Here is a 12,729-nt window from a genome sequence, read left to right on the forward strand (position 1 = left end):
CCTTGTCTGATATTTTTAAAAAGCTTTTATGTATCTGATACTCATAATGTTTGATCTACATTTTTTATGAAATTATTAACATTTAAAGGTGAAAATACAGAAGTTAGAGAAGGTAAATAACTTGCTCAAAGTAAGTCAGCAGATGAAACTGGAATATATGTTTCCATGTCTAATGGTAACACCCATGTATATTGCCTATCAGCTTTAAAGACTGAAATACAGGAATATTAATACATCAATCTACCTTACTGTAATTTAGGTAAGCCCATACTAAGGATGGGGCTTCCTTGGCTCAGATGGCAAAGAAACCGCCTGTAATGTGGGAGACCTGGGTTTGATAACTGGGTTGGGAAGATCCCCTGGAGAAGAGCATGGCAATTCACTCCAGTATTCTTGCCTGGAGAAACCCCATGGACAGAGGAGCCTGGTGGGTTACAGTCCATGGGGTCGCAGAGTCAGACATGACTGAGCGACTGAGCACAGCCCAGCACATACTAAGGATGGCACCAAGTATTTTTTTATATTTCCTACTGCCTTCTGCTTTAGGTAATAATTCAACTTCACAAGCAATAAAATCCTGAGTGGCAAGGTGGATTACTTGGGTCCTTTTACAACAGATACAATAAAAGAGACCAATGTTTGAAAGAATAGTTCATATTTAAATAGGAATATCAAAACACTGAAAAAAAGGGAAAGTCTGAAAAGTCTGAAAAAAGTCTGAAAAAAGGGAAAATGTACCAAGACAATACGTGATCCCAAATAATAACAATCAGTATTTAATATATCTCTAAATCTTTTCAACTATATATGTATCATATATAAAAGACGATGGCATCTAACTTAGTTTACATAAATGACATAGCACTTGTACAATTAGTGGTTTGTAATAACAAGGAGACAAAGGAAACATTTTAAATTTAGCTTTGTAAATACTGACATAAAATAATTTAAAGTAAAATGATGACATTTTTGGGACAAGCACAAGAGAATCAAAATCATAAAAGTTGCTTTTAAAAGACCAGAATAAAAAAATAAAATTTTAAAGTGTACTAAAATATCTACCTCTTTGTGCCTTGTTAACAAATATTCCTTTCAATCAGAATTTACTGTTAGATTTTCAAAGGTTAAATTTATGGGAATAGTAAGTTTCATATAATTTTTGTTTTCCTTGCAATATGTTGAAACTTGTTTATTACAGAATGGAATTTGGTATAAGATGGGTTGTTTTGGATCTTGTCCAGGAATTCAGTTACTGAAAGCCCTTCATTATAAGATGGTTTCACCAATAAGGTGATCCACTGGCTCAGATCACATGGATATTATAACAAGGCCCCATTGTAGAGTACAGGAAGCCAGGCAGCTAATGGTCTATCAAATGAAACCTTAAGAAACAAAATGCTTTTTTTTCAGTAGACATGAAAATCATTTAAGGCTAGAAAATCATAAGCCTAGGTCATCTATTTAAATTTCCATTTCCTGAAGTGATGTCTTTATGTTTAATTGCTACATAGTTCTTTATATTAGTTTTAGCTTTCTTAGACATTCACTGTCTGATGCAGTCTTAAATTTATTTTTTATTATGAAAAAGTTCAGTTTTAATACTACCTTTCTATTTACAAAAAATTGACTGCATTTGCCTATGGAAATAGACAAGAATCTACCACAAATTCATAAAGATTAAACTAAAATCTTGTACAGCACGCTGATAAATCTGAGGCTAAAAAGATCACGAGCAAGAACTGTGTAGTAAGCAACTATCCAAAAAATGTCATCAGAGATTAAATGACAATAACCAATCTTTCAAGTGATTTTACAATAGGCATTTTGATTTCATGAAGTTTTATAAAAAATTCCAAAGAATTAAGTAGCTTGAATATGTTTAACTATAGGGTCATACTGTAGAGACATAACAGGAAAAGCCTTCAAAAAATTAATGCCTTAAATAGAAAGAAGACAAGAAAGAATAAAGCACAAAGTCTATGTGAACTTGGAAACAGTATCAAATTAAAAACCATGTAATAATTAAATGCGCAGATGACACGACCCTTATGGCAGAAAGTGAAGAGGAACTAAAAAGCCTCTTGATAAAAGTGAAAGTGGAGAGTGAAAAAGTTGGCTTAAAGCTCAACATTCAGAAAACGAAGATCATGGCATCTGGTCCCATCACTTGATGGGAAATAGATGGGGAAACAGTGGAAACAGTGTCAGACTTTATTTTGGGGGGCTCCAAAATCACTGCAGATGGTGACTGCAGCCATGAAATTAAAAGACGCTTACTCCTTGGAAGGAAAGTTATGACCAACCTAGATAGCATATTGAAAAGCAGAGACATTACTTTGCCAACAAAGGTCCGTCTAGTCAAGGCTATGGTTTTTCCTGTGGTCATGTATGGATGTGAGAGTTGGACTGTGAAGAAGGCTGAGTGCTGAAGAATTGATGCCTTTGAACTGTGGTGTTGGAGAAGACTCTTGAGAGTCCCTTGGACTACAAGGAGATCCAACCAGTCCATTCCGAAGATTAGCCCTGGGATTTCTTTGGAAGGAATGATGCTAAAGCTGAAACTCCAGTACTTTGGCCACCTCATGTGAAGAGTTGACTCATTGGAAAAGACTCTGATGCTGGGAGGGGTTGGGGACAGGAGGAGAAGGGGATGACAGAGGATGAGATGGCTGGATGGCATCACTGACTCGATGGATATGAGTCTGGGTGAACTCCGAGAGTTGGTGATGGACAGGGAGGCCTGGCGTGCTACAATTCATGGGGTCACAGAGTCGGACACGACTGAGCAACTGAACTGAACTGAACTGAGTAGCATAAAGAATTAAAAATAATTTCTAACACAATTATTCAGGCTTCCCTGGTGGCTCAAGCCTGTAATGTGGGAGACCTGGGTTCGATCCCTGGGTGAGGAAGATCCTCTGGAGAGGAAATGGCAACCCACTCCAGTACCCTTGCCTGGAAAATCCCATGGACAGAGGAGCCTGGTATGCTACAATCCATGGGATTGCAAAGAGTAGGACACAACTGAGTGACTTTTTTTTTTTTTTTTTAATGATTCATGTAAATATTTAAAGTCATAAAACATCTGCTCTTTACAATGTACCTTTCTTCCATGAATCAAGCCCTTTCTCCAACTGGTCGTTTTGCTGATTCGTGGCCTGTATGCTCTATGTATTTTTAGTTCTTAAATAAATTAGTAGATAATTATTTAATTTGCATTGAATGGGTAAGGCAAATTACATGATGAAAAAACTTGTCTTAAATATCTCAAAAGCCTTAAAAAATAAACCAGCCAAATGACTTCTCCTTATTACTATATAAAGATCCATCTAGTAAAAGCTATGGTTTTTCCAGTAGTTATATATGGATGTGAGAGTTGGACCATACGAAAGCTGAGTACTGAAGAATTGATGCTTTTGAACTGTGGTACTGGAGAAGACTCTTGAGAGTCCCTTGGACTGCAAGATCCAACCAGTCAATCCTAAAGGAAATCAGTCCTGAATATTCATTGGTGGCCAATATATTGGAAGAACTGATTCACTGGAAAAGACCCTGATGCTGGGAACGATTGAAGGCAGGAAGAGAAAGGAATGACAGAGGATGAGATGGTTGGATGGCATCACCGACTTGATGAACTTGAGTTGGTGATGGACAGGGAGGCCTGCATGCTGCAGTCCTTGGGGTTGCAAAGAGAGTTGGACACAAATGAGTGACAGAACTGAACTACCATACAATGATTCTTTATTGTCAGTTTATCACCTATCTATCTATCTAATCCGGAGAAGGCAATGGCACCCCACTCCAGTACTCTTGCCTGGAAAATCCCATGGACGGAGGAGCCTGGTGGGCTGCAGTCCACGGGGTCGCTAAGTCGGACATGACTGAGCGACTTCACTTTCACTTTTCACTTTCCTGCATTGGAGAAGGAAATGGCAACCCGCTCCAGTGTTCTTGCCTGGAGAACCCCAGGGGCGGGGGAGCCTGGTGGGCTGCCGTCTATGGGGTGGCACAGAGTCGGACACGACTCAAGTGACTTAGCAGCAGCAGCAAGGTACTTCAAGATGAAAAGCACTACAGAACTGCACAGTATTTTTTTTAACAGGGTTTGCCTTCTTCATTGGAGAAGGAAATGGCAACCCACTCCAGTGTTCTGGCCTGGAGAATCCCAGGAACGGGTGAGCCTGGTGGGCTGCCGTCTATGGGGTCACACAGAGTTGGACACAACTGAAGCGACTTAGCAGCATTTTTCTAATCTATCTATCATCATTAGGGAAGACTCCATATAAAGCAAGAGTGTGCTCCACATATATGATGGATTTACCAAGTAATAACTGAGGATTTGCCGTCAGATACTCTTTTAAATGCTTTTATGTTTTAACTTGAATCTTCTAAAACATCTCTTTAGAAGTATTTTATCACTAATGAAAATGTTCTACTTCTACTCTTTATAAAGGCCTAGTACTTTACTTCTTGCAAAACCATCTTGGTCAAAGCTGTGATCTGAGGAGACTATATACCTGTTTCAACTGTGGAATCATTGTACAAAATTTTTGAAACACCACTTGGGATTACTATAAGCTTGTGCCACATCTCTATGTACATTCTCAGTAACTGAAATTTTTAGCCTTGGAGAAAATTAGATTTTGGCAAGAATAAATTATATCTAGGGAAAGGGATGGTATTTGAGATTGAGTTGGATAAGAACACTGGTGGCTCAGATGGTAAAGAATCCACCTGCAATGCAGGTAACCTGGGTTTGATCCCTGGGTTGGGAAGATTCCCTGAAGGGAATGGCTACCCACTCCAGTGTTTTTGCCTGGAGAATTCCATGGGCAGAGGAGTCTGGTGGGCCACAGGCCATGGGGTCACAAAGAGTCAGACATGACTGAGTGACTAACACCTTCACTTTCTTTCCTTTGATAAGATATGATATGACTAAAAAATACTGTACTAAGATATGACTCGGAGAAGGCAATGGCACCCCACTCCAGTACTCTTGCCTGGAAAATCCCATGGATGGAGGAGCCTGGTGGGCTGCAGTTCATGGGGTCGCTGAGGGTCGGACACGACTGAGGGACTTGACTTTCACTTTTCACTGTCATGCATTGGAGAAGGAAATGGCAACCCACTCCAGCGTTCTTGCCTGGAGAATCCCAGGGACGGGGGAGCCTGGTGGGCTGCTGTCTATGGGGTCGCGTAGAGTCGGACATGACTGAAGCGACTTAGCAGCAGCAGCAGCAAGATATGACTAAAAAATACTGTACTTGGTTCTTCTCCAGTAGTTTACCAATTCTTCTAAAGACAATTTTAAGCATTCAGGAATATTTTAATTGCAGCAATGTTAAAATATTTTCCTAAGTTATTATGCACATATTCATACAATTATCCATGTTATTTTTATACAAACGGTTTGCTTTAAGCATTTTGCAACAAAAGCAAATAAAAATCGATTCAGAACAAAATATCAAAACATACTCCTTTAAATTATGGATTTTCAAGGTTGAAAGGGATTTGCATGATTTTATAGTATCAAACTACACATTTCACAGATGAAACTAATTCCCCAAAAGGCATGACTTAGCAAATTTTAGTGGCAGAGCCAAGAACAGAGTCCAAGTCTCTTGCCTTCCACCTGGTACTTTTCCTATTATCACACTACCCTTTATCTGTGGATTAAAAACTATGCCAAAGAGGACAAATGATTTCACCCTTTCAAAACAATTTAGAAATTACCTTCTAATCCAGTGTTTGAAACTTTTTACTGATCACCTAAGAAAAAGATCTAATACTAGATGGGACTGAATATATCCCAATCTACAGATACAGTCTTTAACTGGTAAATTATCCATTTAAATTTCTTTGAATTATGCTTAGAGTTGTAACATCCAATGCTATAGAAACAATTAAGTTGTATTCAATCTAAATGCCATTGAAACTAAAGTAAATATACTCATATATAATAAATCGTCCCAAATAAAAAGATACCTGACTTCAGAGAATTTTGACTTGAAAATAATGAAACACATCCACAACTTAAACAACTCATAGCATTTCAATTCAAATCACTCACAAGAAGCCTAAATGTCTACTGAATAACAGATGTTTCTTGGAAAAGATCAGTGAATGTATTTTTGGAATGATGTCAGAGAAGAGCTTTTATAACCATTTTTAATCAGAAGTACAGCTTCATTCATAAAAATATAGAGTCAAAATTTACAGAAAGGCTTACTGAGATATCACAGAACATTTTTCAGCTACTGTTACATGTTTGGGTTTACTTATTAAATTTATATTTGAAGTTTCCTATCTTGGTTGCATAATTGAAACCTTTCAGCTAGAAAAGATCACTTTTTTCCACAATGGTGATGAGGCTAAACAATCAGAATTGAAAATCTGGAGTCCTTAATTTGGCATCTTATGATTTTATATAAATTTGTTTAAAACATGCTTGATTTAGGTTTAATGAACAAAAAATAATTTCAATTAGAAATGCATGTAGTTTTCTTCTTAATTCTTAACTACTTAGAAGTAGGAAGTTTAATACAGGAATATACTTTTCAAGAAGACTGTGACTTCTAAAAAAAAAAAATCTCAGACTGATCTGAGGTAAAATCTAGAGAAACATGATCCACGGATGACTGGATTAGATTGCTATTAATTTTTACATATCAGTATGAAAACAAATGGATGAAGAGGACTACAAAAACAAATATTCATGTGAAATTTAAAGTGCATTAGGAAACTACGTATCTTCCAAATTGATTAATTCACTATAGCATTTAGCAGAGGAAGACTTCTTGGAGGAAAATATTTTTTAAGAATCAATTTATTAAAACTTGAGAGTAGTAAAACTTGTATTTTTAAACATAATACAGTCTTTGGATTAAAGCGAAAAATATATCTCAAACTAAAAAAAAACCCCAAAGACCATGCTACTTATCCAATTTACAATATAGTTGAATATATGCATGATGGTATGTTTTTATAGCTTGACAGTTAAGTATTATTACCTAACACCAGGAACACATCTTTATTTTTGGAAGGAGACAGTTTAAAGTTCTTTATATCCATTTCCTGAGTATTTTCCCAGTTCCAATTCATTTACGGGTTGTTTTTACATCACTACCAAGGTCATCAACTTTACTTTCTTTAATAGGCATGAGTCTTTTCAACTTTGTGTCTGTGCAGTCCTCAGCTTCCATTTCTCTGACTGAATCCACTCCTTTCGTAGTTTTAATTTCAAAAAGATCTTCAGTTAAAATGCAATTTGAACTATTAGTCAATCTACTGTCTCTCTCAGTTCCAACTAGTTCATTCTTTTCTTCATTTGTCTCTACAGGATCATAAAGTTCAGGTGTAAAATAGATAGATTCATCCTCGGCTTCTGTTTCAGAAGCTGTATTTGAAGGAGAAGGTTCAGCTTCTTCACTTACTACAGACAACTGAATTGCTGGATCTTCTGAATTCAGATTAGCAGCATCAACGTTTGTAGATGGAACAATGGTTTCTGATTGAGGGCATGCTCCAAATGATGTATCTACTGTCAGAGATGAGGACTCATATTTATCAGTGAGCGGCAAAACTGTTTCACATTTCTTTTCTGTTTTGAAAGTGGAAGAAGTAGAAGCACAGTCCTCTGATGACCTAACCATAGGTGTTCCAGTCAGAATTTTACCAGTAAGACACTGTCCCCCCAAATTACTCCCAGACCAGCTAACTTGGTCTATTTGTTTGCTGAAGGTTGGGCTTGTGGATCTGGAAATCACAATTCCTTCTGCTCCTACTGCCTGGGCAGACTCTTCTAATAATTCTGGATCATCTACAAATACAAGAGTGTAAGAGTGTTAACTTTCTGCTCCTAACATAATAATTGTTACATTAAAAGTGATTTTTGTTAGAAATACTGAAATAACTGTATAGGATGCATAATTCAGAGCCCATAACAAGCAGTAGCAGGACTTCCATTTTAGAATGTAAAGCACAGCATGTTAACTCTGAAAGGAATCTTAGGTCTCCAGTGGTTCCTAGCCCAAGTTATAATGCTGTCTGGTAAACTATCAAATTCCACACCAGCGACCTCAGAAGTGAACAAGAAAAGGAAGGATAAAAAGGAAAAGAAAGAAGGCTGAGTAACGGGGGAAAGAGGCTGTAAAAATGCCTTAAAAATCCACTAACCAGTGATTGAGAAAAACTGACCAAGATTAATTCCCTAAGGTAGCTGACAACCGAAAAAAAAAAAAAAGGAAACTGACAACCACAAAGACTAAGATATTTGCTTGAGGTTATAAAATTGGTTGGTAATCAGACCTGGACTAGAAACTAGTATAATGGCCTAGAATTCACTATAACATTTAGTTAGGCTACAAGCATATACTATAAAATAAATACTTAAAAACTGATATATGAAACAACCATAAATGATATCCAATGATATAGAACACAGTTTGGCAAACTTTTTCTGTAATAGGCCAGACAATAAATATTTTAGGCTTTGTGGGTCATATGGTATCTGTTGCAACTACTCAGGTATGCTGTTCTAGTGTAATATTTACCACTACTTAACTCTGCTCTTGTGTACTATACGTGAGTGATTGACTGTGACTGCATTCCATTGAACTTTACTTACAAAATTAGAGAGCAGGCCAAATTTGGTCCATAGGCCATAATTTGCTAACTCCTAATATATTATACTCTAATATATTTAAATCATATTCTAAGTTTTTCAAATTATATTCTAACCTAGCATATTCTGATATTTTAAACTATTATTTTTTTATCATTTAGAATAAATGACTTTCACATCTCTGTCTCTGGAGGGACAGGTAGGCAGATATTCCTTCTTCTATTAAGACTCAAAATGTTAAGTGACTTGCTCAGAGGGTCACAATTAGTAGCAAAGCTTCTTAGTGGAAAACCAGAAAATATGTATAGGTCTCTGACAAAAGTTTGTTCCCATTCCAATACACTATACTATTTCATTATTTTATGATAACACCTTATATTACAAACCAACATATTTAAGGACATTAATCTGTAGCATAACAAATATCATTTCACTGCATACAATGAGACTTCTCTACTAAATGTAAATGGGTAGAACTTTTCATACTTTTCTCCTTTTTGGAGATGATGGACTTTTATTTATCATTTTAGGATATGGTAGTTTTAAACACATTTTTGCTTTACCTTCCATAGCATATTCTGGTGATAAATGGCTTGCTGCTTCTAAAAAATAGGTACTGTCCTTCAAACAAGCCCCTCCAAGTGTAGGCTCACTGCCCTGTATAGATTTTCTGTCTTCTTTGGATGCAGCAATGACCTTTTGGTGCTTTTTGGCGAATTCAGCCAAGGACTCCAGTGCACTCTCAAAGGTTGAATGGTGCTGAATCAACTGTCGAACCCATTTAGAAAGTCCTAAGGCAAAAAGTAAAACCAGCAAAGAAACTTTGGTTATTCGTGACGATATACTAAGAAAAACAATTAGATAACTTCTCTGGTAAAGTAATCTACTTTGAATTTAGAGTATATAGAATGATTCTCAACCGTTTTCCTGCCTTTTTACCTTCTTAAGTACAATATGCTCTGGAATCAGTAGCATTTCTCTTTACATGCAGTGACTGTCAACTGGATGGAGGGAAGAGACAGTAGAAGTAGAATGGAGATAGGGAAATGTATTATTCATCAATCTGAATAACTGGGGAATAAGGCAAATTTAATTTTATCATTGTTGTTATTGTTCAGTCACGAAGTTGTGTCTGACTCTTTGCGACCCCATGGACTGCAGCATCCCAGACTTCCCTGTCCTTCACCATCACCCAGAGTTTGCTCCAACTCATGTCCATTGAGTTGGTGATGCCATCCAATCATCTCATCCTCTGTCATGCCCTTCTGCTCCTCCCCTCAATCTTTCCCAGCATCAGGGTCTTTTTCAAGGCGTCAGCTCTTCGCATCAGGTGGCCAAAGTACTGGAGCTTCAGTTTCAGCATCAGTCTTCCAATGAATATTCAAGGTTGACTTCCTTTAGGATTGACTCGTTTGACCTCTGTGCAGTCCAAGAAACTCCCAAGAGTCTTCTCCAGCGCCACTATTCGTAGGCATCAATTCTTTGGCTATTAGCTTTTTTTATAATCCAACTATCATACATGACTACTGGAAAAACCACACCTTTGACTATATGGATCTTTGTTGGCAAAGTGATGTCTTTGCTTTTTAATACGCTGTCTAGGTTTGTCATAGTTTTCCTTCCAAGGAGCAAGTGTCTTTAATTTCCTTGGGGCTCATCTTCCGGCGTCATATCTTTTTGCCTTTTCATACTTTTCATGGGATTCTCGTGGCAAGAATACTGGAGTGGTTTGCAGTTCCTTCCTCCAGTGTACCTACGTTGTATAGGAACTCTCTATGACCCATCCATCTTGGGTGGCCCTGCATGCCACAGCTCATAGCTTGAGTTACGCAAGCCCCTTTGCCACAAGAAGGCTGTGATCCATGAAGGGGAATTTTATTATAATTCCCCACAAAAATTGCCTATTTTTTAATTGCAGAGAAAATAGAAGTTGTAAACAACACAATCTCTTTTTACAACTTTTAAATTTGATTCCTTGAGCAAAAATAAATTGGAGTTTGATCCCTGGGTTGGGAAGATCCCCTGGAGAAGGGAATGGCTACCCACTCCAGTATTCTTGCCTGGAGAATGCCATGGACAGAGGGGCCTGGGAGGTTACAGTCCATCTGGTTGCAAAAAGTTGGACACAACTGAGTGACTAACGCTTTCACTTTGGGCTTCCCTGGTGCTCAGATGATAAAGAGTCTGCCTGTAACGCAGGAAACCCAGGTTCAATCCGTGGGTGGGGAAGATCCCCTGGAGAAAGGAATGGCTACCGGCTCTGATATTCTTGGGCTTCCCTGGTGGCTCATATGGTAAAAGAATGTGCCTGCAATGCAAGAGAGACAGGTTTGATCCCTGGGTCAGGAAGATCTCCTGGAGAAGGGCATTCCCACTGGCTACCCACTCCAGTATTCTTGCCTGGAGAATTCCATGAACAGGTGAGCCTGGCAAGCTATAGTACATGGGGTCACAAAAAGTAGGACACAACTGAGCCACTTACCCTTTTTCACTTTCACAGTCTCAAAGATGGTTTTTTTTTGTCTCCCTTCTCCCAATTCCAAATATATTAAACTATTCTGGGTAAAAGGAATAACACCATTTAATGGGTAAATCATGACCTATATGAATATATATATTTATTTTTAATATATAAATAATCAAGTTGTAAGAGATAAGATTTGATCCTGTGACATATGAAAACTGCATAAAAATAAACCATATTAACAGTATAAGGTGTCTTGGATAATGACCCACTTCAGAATGAAATTCAGATATTTGGACTTTAGAAAATAAATATTCTCTGCTGATGTTGCTAAAACTATAATCATCTTTTGGAGTAGTTTAAAAATTCATTATGGCATTTTTCAGTTGAGAGGAAGATAAGACAGGGGATCAAGCAACTTGAACAATTAGACTTTCATTACAAATATATTCTTTTAGTTTTTCTGTTTAATGGGGATTTTCTATCAATCTATTCTTATGCAAATTGAATTTAAACAAAAATTAGTCATCAAAAGGAATCTGTACGTTGTGCTGTTACTGCCTATGTAAGATTTCAGTCTTCTTTATGAGTCTCAGAAAAAAATAAAATCTTACAGAAAATAATAAAAAATGTTTAATTAAAAAAAAATCTCTCAACGAATCTGAGGTAAAATTTTCAGTTCTAGATTTGAAAATAAACAAAATTTAAAACATGCATTTCTTTAAAGTTCTTGATTTTTGTTTGCTTGGGGAAAATAATTATACCAAATAAAAATAGGAAAAATTTTCAAATTTAAAAATTTTAGCATTATAGTTATCACTTTCATTTTGCCCTTTTTGTGATTAAAAAAAAGCCTTTTCAGTATAAAATGTCAGTTTGCTTTTGAAAACTTGAAAGCATCTGAGCTCCACCTGCTGACTAAACATAAGCACTTAACATTTGCCTTTGGTTATGACTTGGCCTAAGCTCAATGGCTTGCTCTACAGGGAAAGAGGAGAAAAGATTAATAAAGCAGCATTTCCTGCTTCAATCCAGGTGGATATGTTTTAATATTGAATCAGATATAATGATTAGGTTCTGAAATATAAAAAGTAGAGTACATATACATAGACAGCTAATCTGAAACAAAAAATTAGCATCATTTCATTATATTATAGTATGGTACGAACTTTTTGGCTCTAAAGCTAACAATAAAAATGCAAGTATTTCTAACAGTTCTTTAATAACAGATCGATTCCTGATATTGATTTCAAAGGGCCTGTACTACAGCTGGATGAAAACAATAGGCACATGGTGTTTGTTCATTCGAGTGGGGAAAAGTGACCACCTGCTTCATCTTGCAGTATGCAGTCGTGCATTTTTTTCTTCTTAGAAGATACTAACTCTGATTAATATAAACTCTGTAACAACAGAAGCATTTCTAAACAAACAACAATAAAAATCAAATAACCCAAAATGAAAGAAGAATCCTATGCAGCCAATGGATTGCTTGTGTGCTTAAACGTAAAAACTTAATATTTCTTGAAAAATTAATTTCTGTGGAACAGTTTTTTCCCCTGACAATGCTAAATAAATTATTGCTATGCTACTGAATCAAAACCACATTCTGATGAAACTGAAGGATCTTAATTGATTAATATAC

The 12,729-nt window shown here is 36.7% G+C and overlaps 1 protein-coding gene across 2 annotated transcripts in view; it reads right to left on the reverse strand.

The window, feature by feature from the left end:
* Positions 1-6,808: 6,808 nt before the first annotated feature.
* Positions 6,809-12,729, reverse strand: part of BRIP1 (BRCA1 interacting DNA helicase 1) — a 180,567-nt gene continuing 174,646 nt past the window's right edge. For both annotated transcript variants that reach the window (XM_070390555.1, XM_070390556.1), the window contains exons 19-20: positions 9,187-9,414; positions 6,809-7,819 (exon numbers count right to left, since the gene is read on the reverse strand). In XM_070390555.1, coding sequence (XP_070246656.1) covers positions 7,098-7,819; positions 9,187-9,414 — 950 coding nt within the window. In that variant the 3' untranslated portion in view covers positions 6,809-7,097. The remainder of the gene's footprint in view (positions 7,820-9,186; positions 9,415-12,729) is intronic.

The sequence above is a fragment of the Bos mutus genome, chromosome 19, assembly GCF_027580195.1.
Source record: "Bos mutus isolate GX-2022 chromosome 19, NWIPB_WYAK_1.1, whole genome shotgun sequence".
NCBI lineage: Eukaryota > Metazoa > Chordata > Mammalia > Artiodactyla > Bovidae > Bos > Bos mutus.